Here is a 22068-nt window from a genome sequence, read left to right on the forward strand (position 1 = left end):
CTTAATAGATAGAAATAATCTCTAAAAGCACCCATGACCTTCTCCTTATCCCATTAATAGAACATTGTAAAACATAGATCTGCCTATAAGCATGAGTGTATCCTACTGGACCTACATGGCTACACCATACACAAAACCCAGTACCAAACTACCCTGCAGATTATGTATAATACATTTCAATAAATATATTAATTATAAAACAATTAAGTATAGCTCAATGATCGTTGCGACACCCAAAGCACGATGGTCCTCCTTTTCAGCTGTTGATTTAAAAGAATAATTTATCACAGCGAAACCAGGACAAAGGATACAACTATTAGAAATGACTTCAAAATCACTAGCTTTAATTACTTATCCCCATAAAGGTTCTACCTTTAATTCTGTGATCTGTAATTATTCACCATCAGATCCACAGTTTGGAAGGTTTTATACTCTTTCACTCTGTTGTCCCCATCTGAAAGACCCCAATTCTTAATCCTAAAATAAAATATTCTAATGCTGTTCTTGCTTTCATGCCACATCTCTGGATAAGACCCCTTATCATGCTCAGCACCAGGCTTCTAACACTCTTTCCGCATACTGAAAGAAAGGAAAGATGATAATTTTAGCATTTGGAGTCATTCACAAAATCCTTGGAAAACTGATGCAGTGGCAGCAACTTGAAAACAGAACATAACAATCTTACCTCGCTCTTCAAATTGCCTCTTTCAGTTTAAAATCAACAAAAAGAATGTCACTTTTACTAATCCCACTAACAAATACCAGAACTGAGGGCTAAACAGTAGATACCACCAGCCTACAATTCGAAAATTGATTCTTGTGGCATACGGGATTGGATGTTGGTTTCTAATTCTACTACTAGTTTTCTAGAAGATTTAGGTCAGATTGGATCCATATTGAGTTACTAATTTGGATTATTTCTGTTTTGTTAAAGAAATGTTGAATCTGGTTTCAGAAACTCTAGGAGCACTACAAAGTTTCTATTTTCAGATACCTTGGTTCTCAAGTTTAGGAATTTAGGGTAGTTTCTAATTTGTGAGTTGTGTTAATAATAGAAAGAGGGTTAGTCTATAAATTAGTGATCTCATATTCTATGCGATGAAAAGATTTGATTTATGAAAAGTTTGGCTCCAGTCTTTGGTTATGTGGTGATTCAGAATGCTCCATGCTGTGGTAATTCAGTAGGTTCCTAGTAAAGAAAATCATGAAACCCTTGGTGGAGATCCAAAAGTTTGGGTACTGGTAGTGATTCCAGCCTTGCAGGTAGTAATTCCTGATAATATCCTCCTTTTCTTTCATTTTCTTTCTTTCCCACAGTTGTATATCAGTTCCAGTTCATGAAGTCATCTGATTTTCTACCAATCTGGTTCTATCCTATACCTGTGATCCTGTCACAAACTTATCTCCCTCTAGCATACACCAGTTCGAGGTTAGCTGTACTTTACGTGGCTTTTAACATTTGCTCCTTCCCACAGAAGGCAAAACTAACTATTTCTGTTGGTTACATTCCAATAAACAACACAACACCAACGACTACAATGTAATGCATTAACTATCAAAAGTTGAAAAGGAGGATCATTGGCTCCGGGGTGGCACAACAATCATTGTGTAACCCACATTTGGGCTTTGATTACTTAAATTTTGGTAAACTTATTAGATGTGCATTGAAGTTGATAAATAATGAACAAACCTGTGTTGAATACACTTTCCGCATTTTTGGATTGGAATGACTCCAATATCTTCAAAGAATTATGCAATTTAGTTTTGAGATCTTCGAGAACAATAGCAGTTTCCTTGTCCTCGGGTGTATACTGCTGTTGAAGCTGCATTAATGATACAAAAGTATAACAAAGATACATTCACGTCATGAAAGTAATTCACCGACTTCAATACAAAGAGGATATAACAGCAAAATATTAATAAATCAACCATCATGGCACATAATAAGAAATTAGTTCAGTAAAGCACGACTAATGATTTTATACAGAAATTTAATTTGCAAGAGGATATTAAGAAATTAAACTTTACCATTCTTGGCCAATGTGATTTCTCCAGTAACGAAAGAATTTCTTCAATATGTTCCCTATTCTTCCACATGTTCTCATCAATTTTATGGGGAGGAGGACAATCAGCTTCGCGGGCCAAGACAATTTCAGCTAGAAGAACAAAATGATGTACAAATTTAATTATGTAGTCAAATTTGCTAAATAAACTAAAAATATCAAGACAAAACAGTTGAAAGTTTTAAGTTAAAAAGTATAACCACGTTAGTTAATGGATGACACTTGCATACACCTATGCCACATTGTGCTAACCTGCAGTTCTCATAACATGGGATTCTAAGGAGACTACAGAATCCAGTTTCTAAAATCCCTGCACAATTCAAGATTTTGGATTTGAAAATCAGCATGTAAATAAGCCAAAAATCCTAGAATCTCATTAAGGAAGCTCCCAAAGTGGGATTGATTCCCACTCCCTAATTTCATAATCCTTCAGAAAAATCCACCCAAGCATACCGCATTTTTATATGAATCCAATTATGGGATATAACAAAATATCCATAATTGGAAGTTCACTCAAAAATAGTTTTCATATAGAAAAAATATCCACCACGGAGTACTATCAGGCTCCCAAAGATATTTAAATACCTCGAGAACTGTATTGAGTTCGTGTAATAAGGATAATATAAGTACATGTCTACTATGTTCTAATGTGTTTTTACCTTTTACTTCCCACAACAGTCTACCATCATTTCTTTCCTTCTCTTCTTCTTCTCCTTCAACCTTCTACTCTCATCTCCCCTCTTGCTCTTTTATTCACTTACAACCTCTAAATTCCAACTTGGTATTAGAGTCCACAATTTTGGTTTAAGAGTCGTGCCAGAAGCCTACAAGTTTTCCGCTTCCATTTCCTCTCTTTGGAACCCTAAATTAAAAAAAGGTTCCGACTTCCGAGGATCTATTATGTGAAAAGTTTCAAGAAACAATGAGATGAGCATGAATGAAGTTTTTCCTCTTGAAATGGTGTATGCAATGCGTCCGGCTGCCTTGTGTTGGTGAGGTATGTTGTTGGGGCCTCTCGCGTAGTTATGAGATGATGTTACACCTTGAAGAGTGTATTTGAGTTGGATTTCTTTAAGTTGTATGTTTTTTCTCCTCGCTGGAATTTTTTTTAGTGTGTTTGGAATGAGAATTTGGGTAGAGTGAATACTCCTCATTTGGCTTGGGTTTTCTACATTATGTCAGAGATCAATGAACCTGCGAAAGCTTCAACTAGTGTTTCAAGTAGTTCTCATCATACTCAGATTGCCTTTGAGAATCCCAACACCCAGATTTCCATCGTGATGTTGTGCAACACCAACTAATTGGACCAGGTTCATTCTGTAAAGTTTTCCCTACGGAGTACGAGGAAGCTAGGGTACATTACATGCACCATTCAAGCCCCTAACTCAAGTGATCAAATGAATTAGAAATGGGAGACCGAGAACTCCACTGTTATGACTTAGTTGATTTTCTCTAAAAAGCCTGAGACTGGGAGGAGGTTTATGAAAAGGTAAACTACAGAGGGGATATCTGGGATAGTGTAACCAAGACTTTTGACCAAGTTGGTAACTCGGCTATAGTTTTTCAACTCCACCAAAAGGTCATCACAATGAAACAGGGAGACAAGACAATTTCTGAATGCTATAACACTATTATTGGTCATATAGAGGAGTACGACCTTTATAAGGATCTTCAAACATCCAATCCAAAGGGATGAAGCAAATGTACCGAACTATTGAGAAGAAGCGTGTCCTAATCCTCCTTAGTGAGGCTGAATTTGGACAATGAACCAGATGAGCACAATAATGTGTGAAATCTTAGGGATAGAAGTGTACATTTTGCCCCACTTTGGACAGTACTACTTTTATTTTTCTTGTTTTTTTTCAGTTTCTAAGTCTACAAGAGAAAGTGCTTAAAGTGAATCAATAACCAATCCAAAGGTGAGACCCACTCATTGGTACCTCATCCTCTCTCCTACAAAATCCTGAAGATTATCTCTCTTCCTTGCCACCTCACAAGATCTTGAAGATGCTATGTAGAGATTCCTTTCTGATTTAATCAAGATTGCAAGATATTGGTTAATATTGCAAGGAATGAATAGAATTTGTTAATTTTGGAAACAGATTCTCTCTTTCCTCACACAATATCTCAGAGAATGAGGATTTTTACCAAGATTTAATTTTATTTTATTTTCTTTCTTTTCTTAAAGAAGACTTGTAGAAGGAATGAGGCAAGAAAAAAACCCTATAAAAGCCCCTTCCTCCCCCTCCTATTTTATTATTCCCCTTAGTTTATTTTCTAGTTTATGCTTAGTTTTCTTCTCTCTCTCCCTCTCTCACTCTTTAGTTTTAGTTCTTCTCTATTTTTGCTTTAATCACTTTTGTAATAGTTTTTTATGTCAATTAATGCAAGCACTCTTTTATTCTTATTCAGCCTTTTATGTTTATGATTTATGCAATTGAATTGTAATTTTTAAAGTTATAGTTCTAGGCTTAGATCTAGGTGACAAGATCACGAGCCGTGGAGCATCTTTTTTTTTCACAGTTTTTTTTTTTTTCAAGGTTTGTTTTCTCTGGGACTAGAAATTTCAGATTTGGTTTATTCCAGATCTGGTTTTTAGTCCTAGTAGTATCTCAAATCACCCAAGCTTTCAAGTTCAAGCATTGATTCAAGTAAGTAGGCTCCTTCAATAGTCTTCTCTCCCCCCTCTCATTCCCTCTTCTGACTACCCTTTCTTTCTTAATTTATGATTTTAATTTCAGTCGTTACATTATTGCTATCCCTTTCCCTCAAGGTTCATGGCTAGTGTATGTGTTGGCTTTGCCCCTCCTAGCCATAGAACCATCAATTTATTGCTTTTATTTTAATTGTCTTCTTTTCCCTAAAGCCAAGTAGAGTAACCCTTGTAAGAGTGACTCTCTGGTCAAGTAGGAAAGTTCATATTATGATGCATCCCTCGGGCTAAGTAGAGAAACCTACTTGTGAGTCTCTCTCTAGCTTTCTCCCCTTTCTTTTACTTTATTTTTATTTTAGCATTTTTTTCCTTTATTTATTTTTTTTTTTTAAATTGCGTGGGTTGTTTATTTTCAGTTAGTTTTTATTTATTTAAATTTAATTGCGTGGCTTGCGTCTTTAAATTCTTAGATGACGAATGGTTAGGACGTTATTTTAGATACATATGTTTAGGACGGTAATTAGAATTAGATCACAACCATTAATTGGTTCACTTTCACATTATTAAAAGAAATAAAAAAATAAAGTGGCTACTCTCCCTGTGTTCGACCCGTAGCTACACTGATCCGTACGCTTGCGGTTATATTTAAAATCTCAAACAAGTTTTTAGCGCCGTTGCCGGGGAGACAGTTCCATGTTATTTTTCGCTTTCTTTTGGTAAATCGGAGTGCTTTGTTTGCTTTGTTTTGTTTTTCTTTTTCTTTTATTGAATTCCTGAGAAGAACAACTTGCAATAATAGTTGTATCGATGGAGGTCGCAATACCTCACAGTATGATAAAGACAGGTTTCGCCCTGTAGCAGTACCTCAGGAATTGACCTGAGCAACCCCGGATCCCTGCCGGTAAGCTCCCAAAAAGCCAAAAAGAAAAAAAAGAAAAAAAAAATCAAAAAATCATTAAAAAAAAAATTTTGTTATCCATTCTTTTGTGCTTGTCTTATTTTAGTTGTGGGTAGTTTTCTGTTGCATGAGTGTTAAGTGGGTACGTAATATTAAGAACCGGTTAGAAAGAAGAGATCCAACAAGTAGTGACCCTATACGTTTGCTCTCTTTAAAACCCTTCAATATGGGAGACCAACAGCAAAACCCTTCACCTAAATCTCTGAAAGATAGGTTCTACCCTGCTAGAACAGTCCAACCTTCCTGCATAGTTCTACCACAAGCCAGGGCAATAATTTTGAACTCAAATCTCAATACATCACTATGTTGCCCCACTTTCATGGGTTGACCTCTGAGGATGCATACCTATTTATAAGGGAATTTGAAGAGGTATGTGCTCTAATTAAGATCCAACAGCTTTCTGATGATGCTATTAAGCTTAGGTTTATCACTTTTGCATTGAAAGACCAAGCTAAGAAGTGGTTGTATGGGTTACCCACAAATTCCATAACCTCATGGGAACAGTTCACAGTTGTCTTCCTTAAGAAGTTTTTCCCAACTCACAAGACCAATAAGCTAAGAAGTGAAATCCTTTAGTTTAGGCAAAAGCCTAGTGAGTCATTTTCCAAACTTATGGAGAGATTCAAGGATTTACTCCAAGAATGCCCTCACCGTGGCCTAGACCTATGGCATTTATGTCAAATAATTTATGAGGGTATTGATTACCCAACTAAACAAATGATAGAGTCTATGTGCCCTGAGGGATTCACATCCTTTACAGATGAAGGAAAGGCATGGGAATTCTTACTTGACTTAGCTGAAAAAACCCGTGAGTGGGAATCAACCCAAGAGAATGAAAGAACCATAGGAGGAAAAGGATATTTTGTGGATGGGATAGTAGCCAAGGAAGCCCATTTGGATAGCCTAATCAAGAGGATTGAGGCTATTGTTCCTAGAAAGCCACCATCAGTCAATTTGGTTAAGATTTGTGCTTGGTGCCAGTCTCCTGAACATCTCATAGAAGAATGCCCCAACACCTCTGGGGGTACTTCTAATGATAGTGTTAATGCCTTATACTAAAATAATCCATATAGTAATACCTACAATCCAGGATGGAGAAATCACCCAAATTTCTCTTAGAATCAGGGCAACCAAGCAGGGCCTTCCAATTTCCATAATCAAGGTCAATCTCGACTCCAAAGGCCTCCCTTTGCACAACAATCTTTTTCCCAAAATACTTTTCCTAGGTCAAATGTAGAACCTCAGGCTAGTTTTCCTAGGGCCCCTCTCCTATCATCTTATTAGCAACCCCCTGGGTTTACCAACACTGGAGAGGCAAGTAGAATAAGTGAATTGGAAAAAAATATGGCCCTCCTCATGACAAGCCATCAGAATCTTACGAGAGAACTCACTCAAGTTGTCTCAATTATGTGTGAGAGGGAGAAAGGAACTTTACCCAGTCAATTAGAGCCTAACCCTAGGCATCATCAGCTTATTAGTTCACAAACATCAACTAATGCACCACTGAATTTAGTACAAGGTCAGACCCAACAAGGGCCCTCTAACCAATGTAATGTTGTTTATGCCCTTAGGAGTGGTAGAGAGTACCAACAGAGCGTTCCTAAATCTTCTTCATCTATTACTTCTGTTAACTCTCCTTCAGTTGAGGACACAAGTGTGCCTCTTGTTTCAAGTTCGGCTGATGAACCTAAATATTTTTCTAAAACTAAAGATGATTTGGTTGAGAAAACCAAAAATGATTCTTCTGAACAGGGGCAAATCCCTAACAGTCCTTATGTTCATCCTGTCCCATTTCCTAATCGCTTGGTAAACAAAAGGAAGACTGCTTCCATGGACAAAATTTTAGAAGTCTTCAAAAAGGTAGAAGTGAACATCCCTCTTTTGGATGCCATATCCCAGGTCCCCGCCTATGCAAAGGTACTGAAATATTTATGTACTCACAAACGTATCACTAGTGTGCCCAAAAAGGCGTTCTTGGCAGGTAACATTAGTTCCATAATTACTCAACCTATAACAGCCAAGTGTAAGGATCCAGGGAGCCCTACCATATCTTGTGTCATAGGCAACACCTACATTGAGCATGTCTTACTTGACCTTGGCGCAAGTGTGAATCTTTTACCTTACCATGTGTACAAGCAACTTGGATTGGGAGAATTGAAAGCCACTGAAATTACTCTTCAGTTGGCAGATAGGTCTGTTAAAATTCCTAAAGGGATGGTTGAGGATGTCTTACTAAAGGTGGGAAACTTTATTTTCCCTGTTGATTTCATTGTGTTAGATACCAAGCCCTTCTCAACCAAGGACGAGATCCCAATAATTCTAAGAAGACCATTCTTGGCTGCCAGTAATGCATTAATCGACTGTCGGAATGGTTTCCTAAGATTGTCTTTTGGTAACCAAACTGTTGAGTTTAACATGTTTAGGATAGGCAAGCAACCGCATATGGAAGAAGAGATTAATGTGATTGAGGATTTTCTAGATTCTTCTGATGATTTAATTACCAACTTTGATATTAATTTTGATACACCTGTGGAGCCCTTAGGACCCCTTTCCAATTCCATTCCCAAACCTTTCATAGTTGAGCCCCCTAAGCTAGATCTTAAGGAGTTGCCATCTAATTTGAGGTATGCTTTCCTAGGGCCTGACCAGACTCTTCCTGTAATAATTTCTTCAAATTTGACTTATAGCCAGGAAGATGAATTACTTAAAGTGTTAAAAGATAATAAGGAAGACCTAGGTTGGACTATAGCTGATATCAAGGGTATACGCCCTTCTATTATGCAACATCATATACATCTTATGGAGGATTCCAAACCATCTACGGAACCCAAAAGAAGAGCTAACCCAGTGATGATGAAAGTTATTAAGAAAAAAATCCTAAAGTGCTTGGATCATGGAATAATTTATCCTATTTCTGATAGCCAATGGGTAAGCCCAGTTCACGTAGTACCTAAGAAGTCTAGTGTGACTGTAGTTCCCAATGCCAATAATGAACTAATTCCAACCCGTGTCCAATCTGTGTGGAGAGTGTGCATAGACTACAGAAAACTTTATGTGGTAACCTGGAAGGACCACTTCCCATTACCATTCATTGACTAGATGTTAGAGAGGTTAGCTGGACATGAATACTATTGTTTTCTTGATGGATATTCCGACTATAACTAGATCCCAATTGCTTTAGAGGACTAACATAAGACCACTTTTACATGCCCATATAGAACATTTACTTACAGGCGTATGCTCTTTGGGCTTTGCAATGCCCCTGCTACGTTCCAATGATGCATGATGAGCATTTTTTCTAACATAGTCGAAAAATTCTTAGAAATATTTATGGATGACTTTTCAATTCATGAAAATTCCTATTCTGAATGTCTTCATCATCTTTCCCTAGTTTTGAAAATGTACATATCTAAGAATTTGGTTTTGAATTGCGAGAAATGTCATTTTATGGTTAAATCTGGTATTGTTTTAGGCCATGTAATATCTAAGGAGGGAATTAAGGTAGATAGAGCCAAAGTGGATTTAATTGATAATTTACCACCTCCTCAATCTGTTAAGGACGTCTGATCTTTTCTAGGGCATGCAGGCTTCTATAAAAGGTTTATTAAGAACTTTAGTCAATTAGCCCGACCTCTCACTTCATTACTTGCCAAAGATCAAACTTTTGAGTTTTCTAAAGAGTGCCTAGAATCCTTTAAACAACTTAAGAAGGAGTTGACCAATGCACCCATTGTTCAACCACCTGTTTGGATTGAACCTTTTGAACTGATGTGTGATGCTTCAGATTTTGCCATAGGAGTGGTTTTGGGTCAAAGGATTAATAAGTTACCCACTGTCATTTACTATGCTAGTAAGACCTTAAATGATGCACAACTCAATTATACAACCACTGAAAAAGAATTTTTAGCGGTTGTGTTTGCATTAGAAAAGTTTCGGTCTTACTTAGTTGGTTCATATGTGGTGGTGTATACTGATCATTCTACTCTCAGATACTTAGTTCAGAAGAAGGATGCCGAAGCCCGTCTCATTAGGTGGGTTTTACTTTTGCAAGAGTTTGATTTAGAAATTAAGGATAAAAAAGGAGTTGAAAACCTAGTTGCAGACCATTTATCCCGGCTTCCCAATTCCTTGACTGTCGATTCTCCAGTCAACGAGAACTTTCCAGATGAACAGTTATTTGTAATGTCCAATGAACCATAGTTTGCTGACATTGTCAACTTCTTAGTTTCAGGTGTGACTCCGGATCACTGGTCCACCCAAGATAAGTATAGGTTTTATTCCCAAGTTAAGCACTTTTTCTGGGATGATCCTTATTTGTTTAAGATATGTCCGGATCAGATTATCCGACGATGTGTTCCTGATCATGAGCAACATTCTATTATCTCTTTTTGTCATGATCATGCATGTGGTGGACACTTTGGACCTAAGAAAACTGCTGCAAAGGTTCTCTAATGCGGATTTTATTGGCCCACTCTTTTTAGAGATGCTTTTGATTTTTGTAAGGCTTGTTCTGCCTGTCAGTCTTTTGGCCATATCAATAAGAGGAACATGATGCCCCTCAATCCTATTTGTGGTAGTTGAGATCTTTGATGTATGGGGCATCGATTTTATGGGACCATTCCCTAATTCTTTTGGGAGTTTGTACATACTTTTAACTGTTGATTATGTTTCTAAATGGATAGAGACCATACCTTGTAAATCTAATGACCACAAAGTGGTGGTCCAGTTTCTCAAAGAGAACATTTTTTTTTCACTTTGGTGCACCAAGTGCAATAATTAGTGATAGGGGTACTCATTTTTGTAATCGACCTTTTGAGGCCTTAATGAAAAAGTATGGGATCACCCATATGTTATCTACCCCTTATCACCCCCAAACCAGTGGCCAAGTGGAGGTGTCTAATAGGCAGATCAAACAAATCTTGGAGAAAACTATTAATCCCAACCGTAAGGATTGGTCCCTTAGGCTCATTGACGCCTTGTGGGCCATCGGACTGCATTCAAGACTGATCTTGGTCAGTCTCCCTATAATTTGGTGTATGGGAAAGCTTGTCACTTACCAGCTGAGTTGGAGCATAAGGTGTCACATCCCGTTCACACTGAACCGGGCCAGTGACCGAGTTAACACCGGTTATCCCAAACCTGCCAGGATCATCAGATACTGTATTCCACCACAGCATACACACAACTAATATAAACTCATCAGATCAGCGGAAGACTAAGTTTTACCTATGAATAATCCCATAATACTTGATACCCAGATAGTGATACAATAATTATATATATTTGGGCCCGAATGCATGATATTTACACAAAAAGAATAAAATTCAAATATCAAGTACATAAGGAAATCCACCAAAACAATCAAAGTACACAGCTCGGCTCGGTATCAAGGCTAGAGCTCAGCTCGGCATCAAGGGTTGAGCCCAGCTCGGCATCACGTAGTAGAGCTCAGCTCGGCCTCAGAAGTGGAGCTCAGCACGGCCTCAAAACTGCTGTCCCGCAGCACAACTCTCGCACGAGCAGTCAGTGCCGTGCTCTAACTCCTCAGGGGTCCATCAGTCCTCTTCAGGAAACTCGACTGTGGGACCCACCCCGTGCTCCTTAGATGTATGACCTGCAAAATCATCTAAAAAGTGGCGTATACGTGGGATGAGCTCACTAGCTCAGTAAGTGGTAAGTTGGACCACACAGCAGTCCACACATCACAACACATCATATGCACTACATGTCATGCTATACATTTTAAATCACATCCACCTAAGCAACATTACTAAGTCCTTGGTTTTAGTGCTACTACAACCACAGTGTGCGTATACTCCGGGTACGAGCCGCGAACTCCCTCCCGCGATACACCCATAGGGCTGTCGGAGAAGGCCCACCGTGAGTACTCGAAAAAGTAAAGACAATGCCGTCCACCTGCTCTCAACAGAAATGTAAATGACTAAAAATAAAGGTGATGACTCCAGTAATTTAAAAGCAGTACGATTGGCCCTCTTGAATGTACCACCGGGGTTGCCGACTGTCCTACATGACTCACCGGGCGTAATGCCTAACCGCCACAGTGTCCGACAACCGCAACCCCTGCTTCCCCCCAAATGGTAACCCAACACCTTAACTCCTGTTGGGAAGGGTCGTAGCACGGGATGGTGAGAATCCTAATACCGCATGCTCCTATATGACAATAGTACGATTGCATAGTGCCTCCCTGTCCCATTCCACGAGCCACCAATGCACTCGTTTCCAAGCCGACTACGACATCTAGTCTATCAATGCATCATGCACCATGATGTCCACATTCAACATATAAACATCTCATTCAATTGACATTTGGAAAGTAAACATAGCACATATGCACATCAATGTGTGGAATGAATAGTCTACATAGTATATTCATGATGGCATGACTAGACTAGATATAATTAAATGAATGTCAAATAATGCCTTGAAACAAGGCCAAATATCCTCTCCCCACTTACCTGTAGCGTACAAGGATTCCCGTTCGGTACGGGTGAGATCCGGAGCTAATCGGGTAGGATTTGGTGAACCTAACATAATTGAGCGGGGTTAGTACTTCATGATTTTAGAATCAAAATTAACACGATCCGATGATAAAATCATGTTTAGAATGTCAAAAGAAGGTCACACGTCCGATTTGGGTCCAATCGGACATAAGGATCACCCTCGGGGCCACACGGGTGGGTCAGACAGGTGGGCAGTCTGGCCCACCGGTCCTACCCACCGGTTGGGACCGGCGGGTAGGGGCTCGTAGGTATGGCCCGCCAGTTCCACCCACCGGTTGGGCCAGGGGCCCCTGCTAGGACCGGCGGGTAGGATGGCCCGCCGGTTGGGCCCGCCGGTTGGGCCCGCCGGTTGTGCCCGAAGGCCCCCCTGCCTTCTCAGGTGGGTGCCCACAGGCGGGTAGGGGCCCACCGATTGCACCCACCGGTCTTGGCGGGAAACACCCTGTTTCTTCTCAACTTTCTCCATTCTTTGGGGATTCAAATGGGGCTTTTCCCAACCCATTCCTCACACCTTCAAGGTCCTATAGGATGGTTATAACTTAGATCTAGGTTAGATTCAAGTAATGGGAAACCATCTTACCTTCTTTGCTCAAGAACAACTTCAAACCCTCCAAATCACTTCGAACCCACAATGCTTCTTCCATCTTATCAATACCTCTTCAAATCCTTCAAGATCAACACATAAATCATCTATTAAACCTTAGATTCATCATTTCAAAGGAGATTTACAAGATCTCAAGAAACCATACTCGAATCAAGGGTTTTAAAGCTTGGGTACGGTGAATGTTCACAAAACCCAACTTTGCTTACCTCTAACTGTAGATCTAGAGTTGAAGATCACTCTCCCGGCGCCGGAATGGGAAGATCAAGCTTCGGCGCCGCTGAAATCCTTCCCTTCTTCCTCTTCCTTCTCTTCCCTTCTCCTTCCCTTTCTTTTCTCTCTCCTCTTTACTATCCTCACCAACGTACGGGTGACATAAATGGAAAGAAAGAAAAAAAACATAAAGCTATATATATAATTCCTAATTAAGTGAATAGTGCACATGGATGGGTCACTCAGGTGGGTGGGTGCACCCACCTGTCCGCCCACCTGAGGGCCAAAACTTGGGATTTTGACAGGGTTCGGGCCTCGGCACGAACTCCACCCCTGGCATACGATGTAGCATGTGTATATACCTTAAAATACGGATATAATACCTGCTTTATCTGTACATGGCCTTATGGTAGGTGCATGTACACGGCTTGGGCACTCCCGTCTCTTCTGGCACTGGCTCGGACTTGTCGGGCCAGCCGGCGTTTAAGGTCACCCGTGCCATCATAGCCCATAAGGAACCCGCTCTAATTTCCTCTGGCTCAGTTCCTACATGATTAAACCGGTTCAACCGCGAAATCAGATCGGGTTTAAGAAGCGGGGTATTACATAAAGCCTTTTGGGCTATCTAGAAGCTCAACTTTGATTTGTCTGATACGGGAATTCATCGTTGGCTCCAACTATCTGAGTTGGAGGAACTTAGGAATGAAGCCTATGAAAGTTCTAGGATTTACAGGGAAAAGACCAAAGCTTTCCATGATAAGCACATTCTGCGTAAATCTTTTACAATTGGTGATAAGGTTTTATTGTACAACTCTTGATTGCATCTTTTTCCTGGTAAGCTTAGATCCCGATGAGATGGCCCGTTTATTATCCATAATGTATATCCCTATGGGGTTATAAAGATTTTCAATCTAGGAACAGGGGTAATTTCGAAGGTTAATGGTCAGCATTTGAAACCATTCCTTGAGTTTCTTAATACTGGTAGTGAAGTGGTCATGGATCTCCATGAACCTCTTTACACTGATGATTGAATTTTAATCAGGTATAACCCCCTTGCATTGTCTTTGTTTTTAATTCTTTCTATGCATTGAGGACATTGCATGACTTAAGTGTGGGGGAGGGAAACCAATTTCTGCTTTTTCCACTTTGTTTTATTTGTTTTTCTTTTTGTTTTTTTGAGCTTGCTAAAGGATGAAGTCCTACTTTGGATTTTGGCTAATGATCATACCATTCGGTTGCTTAGTGTATGAAAATAAAAGTTTTGACTAAGGTACCCATTTTGAACGTATAAAAACCCTGTTGAGAAGAAAGAAGCAAGCCTGTGTCATGAGATGTGACTTTCTTTTGAAAAATAAGAGACCCCTGTTTTATGGTGTTGGACCATATGTAAGTCTGTGGGTTGACAAATGCACAATTTTAAATGAAATGTGAAATCTGGTATAAAGAAGAATAAGAGTTGATTCCCTTGGAACTAGACAGGGCATTGCGCCTCAGGAAGCGTGGTGTCTTGATCGAAATTCCTTGGGAGGAAACTTCTGAAGTAACTCTAGCATCACTGCCTTTGTGGACATATGCAAAAAACGAAGCTACATAGTAACTTGGGTGTCTGGTGTTTGCTCCACCATGTCACTCAGGCCAAAAGTAGTGGAGTAGAATAGAGTTTATTAAGCGAAAAAAAGGAGAAAAAAATGTGCAAATGTCATTAGTGCTTAGTAATATGTTTTAGTAAAAAACACTCCAACGCCTTAGTCATTGGTTCCCTATTTCTTTACAATTGGTTTTGCCTTAAGATAAGGATGTTTTGGAAGAGACGAGGTGAGTTCCAAATTAAGAATATGCTAGTGCCTGGAATTGATAAAGGGTAATAAAAGTTCAAGTGTGGGGGTTCCTTGTAAGAAAAATTATCTTTGCTCTGGATCGGTATGAGCCTTACCTTTAGCCATGGTTGGGATTTATTTATTTTGAATTTTAGGTGTATATTCACTGCAAACACCCATGAGACACAACTCATCCACTAGGGTAACTTAGGGGTTTAAAGGCTTGTTGCACGTGCTAAATGCAACCGTGATTCCTACGAAAGTGAGTTAGGTTTTTTATCTTTATTCTTTTATTTGTCTTGCTCGAGGACTAGCAAAAGTCAAGTATGGGGGAATTTGATGAGCACAATAATGTGTGAAATCTTAGGGATATAAGTGTATATTTTACCCCACTTTGGATAGTACTACTTTTATTTTTCTTACTTTTTTTTTAGTTTCCAAGTCTATAAGAGAAAGTGCTTAAAGTGAATCAAGAACCAGTCCAAAGGTGGGACCCACTCATTGGTACCACATCCTCTCTCCTACAAAATCCTGAAGATTATTTTCTCTCATTGCCACCTCACAAGATCTTGAAGATGCTATGCAGAGATTCCTTTCTGATTTAATCAAGATTGCAAGATATTGGTGAATATTGTAAGGAAGGAAAAAAATTTGTTAATTTTAGAAACATATTCTCTCTTTCCTCACACAATATCTCAGAGAATGAGAATTTTTATCAAGATTTAATTTAATTTAATTTTATTTTTTTTCTTAAAAAAGACTTGTAAAAGGAAGGAGACAAGAAAAAAAACCCTATAAAAGCGCCTTCCTCCCCCCTCCTATTTTATTATTCCCCTTAGTTTATTTTCTAGTTTATGCTTAGTTTTCTTCTCTCTCTCCCTCTCTCACTCTTTAGGTTTTGTTCTTCTCTATTTTTGCTTTAATCACTATTGTAATAGTTTTTTATGTTAATTAATGCAAGCACTTTTTTATTCTTATCCAGCCTTTTATGTTTATGATTTATGTAATTGAGTTGTAATTTTTAATGTTATAGTTTTAGGCTTAGATCTAAGTGACAAGATCACGAGCCGTGGAGCATCTTTTTTTTTCAAGTTCAGTTTTTTTTTTTCAAGATTTGTTTTCTCTAGTACTAGAAATTTTAGATTTAGTTTATTCCAGATCTGGTTTTTAGTACTGGTAGTATCACAAATAACCCAAGCTTTCAAGTTCAAGCATTGATTCAAGTAAGTAGGCTCCTTCAATAATCTTCTCTCCCCCTCTCATTCTCTCTTCTGACTACCCTTTCTTTCTTAATTTAAGATTTTAATTTCAGTCGTTGCATTATTGCTATCCCTTTTCCCCAAGGTTTATGGCTAGTGTATGTGTTGGCTTTGCCCCTCCTAGCCATAGAACCATCAATTTATTGATTTTATTTTAATTTTCCCTCTTTCCCTAATGCCAAGTAGAGTAACCCTTGTAAGAGTGACTCTCTAGTCAAGTAGGGAAGCTCATATTATGATGCATCCCTCGGGCTAAGTAGAGAAACCTACTTGTGAGTCTCTCTCAGCTTTCTCCCATTTCTTTTACTTTATTTTTATTTCAGCATTTTTTTCCTTTATTGTTTTTTCTTAAAAATTGTGTGGATTATTTATTTTCAGTTATTTATTTATTTAATTTTAATTATGCTTGGGTCTTTAAATTCTTAGATGAGGAATGGTTAGGACGTTATTTTAGATAAATATATTTAGGACGGTAATTAGAATTAGATCACAACCATTAATCGGTTCACTTTCGCATTATTAAAAGAAATAAAAAAATAAAGTGGCTGCTCTCTCTATGTTTGACCCGTAGCTACATTGATCCGTATACTTGCGGTTACATTTTAAATCCCAACAATTGGCCTCATGGAATCTTGAGGGAGATACCCAATTATGGTATCAACTTCTCAAGGAAAGAAGAAACAACAAATTGATTACTTGGCATGAGTTCAAAGAGGAACTCTTCGTACGGTATGGTCCTTCTCATTACCAAGATTTCTTTGGTGAACTAACCAAGTTAAGGCAAATTAGAATGGTGAGAGATTACCAAACCAAAATTTTCAAGTTGTTGCCACGTGCAGGAAAACTCTCACAGGAACAAAAAGTGGGATGTTTCATTAGAGGATTGAAGGGAAGTTTGAAAGTGGATGTCCAAGCATGCAAATCTAAGACCCTATCAGTGGCAATTGGGCTTGCACGATTGTACGAAACACGCAACCAGGCAAGTTGAAGTTCTGTTTCAGCCCAAACCAAAAGGACATCCAGCAATCCGAATCCCAACCGACCTATCTTGCCTATTAAGAAGCTTTCTCCTGCCAAACTCAGCGATCGATGAGCAAAGGGGTTATGCTTTAATTGCAATGAAAAATTTGGCCCCGGCCACTGATGCAAAAAGCTTTTCCTAATCGAAGGAAATTGGTCAGATAGCGAGGAAGATGAGGTCGAGGAAGAGGCGATGGCAACGATAGAAGACGTGCCAAAGATATCGATCCATGCTATTGTGGGTACCCAAAATCCCCAAACCATGAGGGTCCAAGGGAGGCTTGGACAGAAAAGGCTAACACTTCTAATTGACTCTGGTAGCACACACAATTTTTTAAATGCTAATGTTGTAGAAAAATGGATTAATTCCTAACTGTGGAGGAGGATTTGAAGTGGCTATGGCCAATGGCGAAAAAATCTCGAGTTCGGGAAGATGCAAAAATGTTTGCATGGCATTGTAGGGATTTTCCATCATGATGGATTTCTATTTACTACCTTTTGAGGGATATGATGCAGTCCTAGGGGCTCAATGGTTGAGTACATTGGGGCCCATTATGTGGGACTTTTCCAAATTGCAAATGGTTTTCACTATTAATGGAAAAGAAGTTAAATTGCAAGGTTTGAATGTACCTGAGGATAAGATAGTGGATGATAATGAATTCAACAAGGAATTTAAAAAGAAGAAAGAAGGACATCTACTTCAGATCTATGCACTATCTAGTCCACTTCAACAAGGTAATTCAGCCCCACCATTTAATTTTGACGTTACAGATACAAAGCTTTCCAAATTGTTGTAAACCTATCGTGATATTTTCCAAGAACCTCGAGGACTTCCACCGAGCCATAATCAAGATCATCACATTCCATTGAAAGAGAGAAGTGGGCCTGTGTCTATTAGGCCTTACCGTTACCCGCATTACCAGAAGAACAAGATTGAGAAAATTGTGATGGAATTGCTGAAAGTGGGTGTGATTCGTCCCAGTACGAGCCTGTATTCCTCGCTAGTTTTGCTTGTTAAAAAGCATAAGAATTCATGGTGCATGTGCATGGATTATCGAGCACTTAATAAGTTGACCGTAAAAGATAAGTTTCCTATGCCGGTTATTGATGATTTGCTCGACGAATTACACGGGTCCTCTTAATTTACAAAGTTGGATTTAAGATCAGGCTATCACCAAATCCGGATGCATCCTAATGACATTGAGAAGATGGATTTCTGTACACATCAAGGCCATTATGAATATTTGGTGATGCCCTTCGGGTTGACGAGTGTGCTCCATCGACCTTCCAAGCATTAATGAATTCAGTCTTCAAAAGGTACCTTCATAAATTTGTGTTGGTATTTTTTGATGACATTTTAATTTATAGCAGAACTTGGGATGAGCATCTAGAGCATCTTGATATTGTACTCTCTATTTTGAAATTTCATCAATTATTTGCCAAGAAGGAGAAGTGTAGTTTTTGCCAACGGGAAGTCAAATATTTGGGCCATATCATTAGCGGTGAAGGAGTGGCGGTGGACAAAGAAAAAAATAGCAACTATGCTAGAATGGCCAAAACCTCAGTCAATTAAATCATTGCGTGGGTTCTTAGGGTTGACGGGATACAACCGTAAGTTTATCCAAAACTATGGTAGGATCGCCGCCCCTCTCACCGGCATGTTAAAGAAGGGAGGTTTTAGATGGGACACTCGATCAGAAGAAGCATTTGAGAAGCTCAAACAAGTGATGACCCAAGCTCCCGTTTTAGCACTTCCAAATTTTTCTAAAACATTCGTCATTGAATGTGATGCTTCGGGATCGGGAATTGGAGGAGTGCTGACTCAAGACAAGAGAGCAATAGCTTTCTTCAGTCATGCATTAAGTGGTAAGAATTTACTTTTATCCACTTATGAAAAGGAAATGCTAGCTGTGGTCCTTGCAGTGCAACGTTGGAGGCACTACTTACTGGGTCAGAAATTCATTGTAAAGACCGATTAAAGGAGTTTGAAATATCTTTGGAACCAGAAAATTACCACTCCAGCTCAGCAAAGGTGGTTAGTCAAGTTGATGGGTTACGATTTTGCAATTGAGTATAAGACTGGGAAAGAGAATATAGCTCATAACGCACTATCTAGAAGAGACAAAAGGGGAGAGAATTTGGCGATTTCTAGTCCAATTCCATCCTGGCTTGATCCAATAAGGGAAGAGGTGAAGAATAATTCAATGTTGCAAGACAGAGTGAGTCGTATACAACAAGGAGAGGCAGTGGGTCCATGGACTTACAGAGAAGGGATTTTGTTTTTTAAAAATAGAATTTATTTATTGAAGGACTCTCCCTTAGTCCCTATTATTGTGGAGGAGTTACATTCCAGCACTCATGAAGGCTATCACAAAACTCTCCAACATATAAAATCAATTTTTTACTGGAATGGAATGAGGAGCTTAATTAGGGAGCACATTAAGCAATGTGACATTTATCAGCGACATAAATGGGAGAATACTTTCCCGGCGGGCCTACTTCAACCGCTCACAATTCTTTCCCAGGTATGGATGGATCTATCCATGGATTTTATAGATGGACTCCCCACTTCTAAGAATAAATCTACAATTTTTGTGGTGGTAGATCGTCTTTCAAAATTTTCCTATTTCATTCCTCTCTCTCATCCATATTCTTCAACATCAGTCGCTCAAGTATTCTTTGATAGTATTTTCAAACTCTATGGTATGCCCAAGACTATCATATGTGATAGAGATCCAGTCTTTACAAGTGTTTTTTGGAAGGAATTATTTCGTTTGTAGGGTACAGACTTCAACTTCTCATCCGCATATCATCCGCAAACGGACGAGCAGACGGAGGTTGTGAACCGATCAATTGACATGTATTTGCGATGCTTCACTAGTAATAAACCAAAGGAGTGGGTTCGTTGGGTCCCCTGGGCTCAATATTGTTATAACACTAGTGTCCATCCAGAAACAAGAAGACTCCTTATGAAATTATATATGGTCGAGCACCTCCCTCACTGTTGACATATATTTCGGGAACAACTCCAATGGAGTCGGTGGCTAAAGAACTTGTTGATCGTGATTAGGTTCTTAAGGAATTGAGGAATCAATTACAAGCAACTGAAGATCGCATGAAGAAATATTATGATCTTCACCGAGTGGAGAGGAGTTTGATTGGGTTTATTTGTGTCTTCAACCATATCGACAGGTATCGATTTCGCTTCGGAAGAATTTGAAGTTATCTCCAAGATATTATAGTCCTTAGGAGGTTATCAAGAAGGTGGGAACCATTGCTTATAAACTAGAATTACCACGGGAATCATGGATTCATCTTGTTTTTCATGCGTCTTGTTTAAAGAAGAGGGGGGGTGTAGTAGTACAAGTGCAGCAGGAGCTTCCGACCTTTCATGAGAAAGAAGACGCTATTATTGCTCAACCACAAGCAGTGCTGGATCACCGTATGCGTAAACAGAGAACCGAGATCCTTATCCACTGGAAGGGACTTCCGCCATCAGATGCTACGTGGGAGGATGCGCAACAAATGAAGGTTTGTTTTCCAGAGATCACCCTTGAGGGCAAGGGTGTAGTTTGAGAAGGGAGAGATGTTACGTGTCTCATAAGGTGGCCTAGTCATCTTAGCAATAAAGTAGGAGTAATTAGTTCATGATAGAAAGAGTCCAAGTAGTTGAGGTTATGTTGTTAGTCTTTTTTGTTTAGGAAGACCGATTCTTTAGGAAGTGGGTTATTAGTCGAACGTTGTAACGCTATATTGGAGGAAGTGGTTAAACGGCTTAGTCGTGGCTAAGATTCGAATGTTGGCTGTAATCTATATAAGTCTTTTTTATCAATAATGTAATCATCGAATTTTAATCCAGTAAATTATCATTGGAGGATTGGTTTTTCCCTCGAAGAAGCCATGTGTGTTTTATCTTCTTTTATCTTCCACCATAGGTAGACACAGGAACAAGGGACAAACTCGTGAGCTGTCCTATTTGGCTCGAGAGAGTATCGAAGATTTGAACACGCACACAAGGATCACCCGTTCGAGCAGCTGTGCACGTAACATTTTCACCTTAACACTCAATGCCCCTTTTGCTAGATGGATCATATTGATCATGATCATTTGTTTCTCACTTGTACTTATTCCTCCATGATTTGGAATTCTGTTGGATTCGGTTTTCTCAGTTCGACACATTCTTCCATTCAAGACTGGATATCTGCGATCATTGCTCTACAAACTTCAAAACAACTGAAGAAATGGCATCTTGCGCTCATGGCAGGAGTAGTTTGGAAAACCTGGTTGGCATGCTTAGACGTTGTTTTTAGACGAACTTCTCATTCTGTCAACTCATTGGTTTTGCGTTGCCTCCAATTCACTCGAGATTATTGCTTATCACCTAATACTATCACGGTTTCTCCATTTGTCATCAATGTCAAATGGGGATTTCCTCCAATACGATACACTAAAATCAATGTTGATGGATCGTCTCTTGGCTGTCCTGGCTTAGCAGGGATTGGAGGAATTGTTTGTGACGATCATGGTCGATTCATTTTTAGTTTTGCAGGATCTGTTGGAATCACCTTTGCTTATATTGTTGAAGCTTTTGCGGTTAGGCAAGCTCCTCAACTTGCTTTTGACAGTGGTTTCAGCCATATCATTTTGAAGAGTGATAATTTAATGATCGTCAATCTCCTCAAGCGGACTACTACTGTCTCTCCTTGGAGGGTCACTCACATCATTGATGACTGTCTCACCTTATCGGATCTTTTCCCTCAGATCTATTTTAAGCACACCTTTCGGCAAGGGAACACTGTTGCAGACTTGCTTGCTAATTTTGGAACTCATAGTCGGGCCTCTGCCTCGTTCTGTATCTTTTGGTGCTTCTTTAATATAAGTTATTTCTTTCATCAGGAGAGAGAGAGAGAGAGAGAGAGAGAGAGAGAGAGAGAGAGAGAGAGAGAGAGAGAGAGAGAGAGAG

At 39.2% G+C, this 22068-nt stretch overlaps 1 protein-coding gene and 1 non-coding gene across 4 annotated transcripts in view; both read right to left on the reverse strand.

Moving 5' to 3' along the window:
• The window catches only part of LOC122071804, an 86256-nt gene that overhangs the window by 61893 nt on the left and 2295 nt on the right, over positions 1-22068 (reverse strand). For all 3 annotated transcript variants that reach the window (XM_042636217.1, XM_042636216.1, XM_042636215.1), the window contains exons 2-3: positions 2029-2156; positions 1691-1823 (exon numbers count right to left, since the gene is read on the reverse strand). In XM_042636217.1, the coding sequence (XP_042492151.1) occupies positions 1691-1823; positions 2029-2156 (261 nt within the window). The remainder of the gene's footprint in view (positions 1-1690; positions 1824-2028; positions 2157-22068) is intronic.
• LOC122071816 lies at positions 6227-6333 on the reverse strand. The gene has a single exon (XR_006138288.1). It is a non-coding gene; the product is annotated as a small nucleolar RNA R71 (small nucleolar RNA).

The sequence above is a fragment of the Macadamia integrifolia genome, unplaced genomic scaffold, assembly GCF_013358625.1.
Source record: "Macadamia integrifolia cultivar HAES 741 unplaced genomic scaffold, SCU_Mint_v3 scaffold_9A, whole genome shotgun sequence".
Lineage (NCBI taxonomy): Eukaryota > Viridiplantae > Streptophyta > Magnoliopsida > Proteales > Proteaceae > Macadamia > Macadamia integrifolia.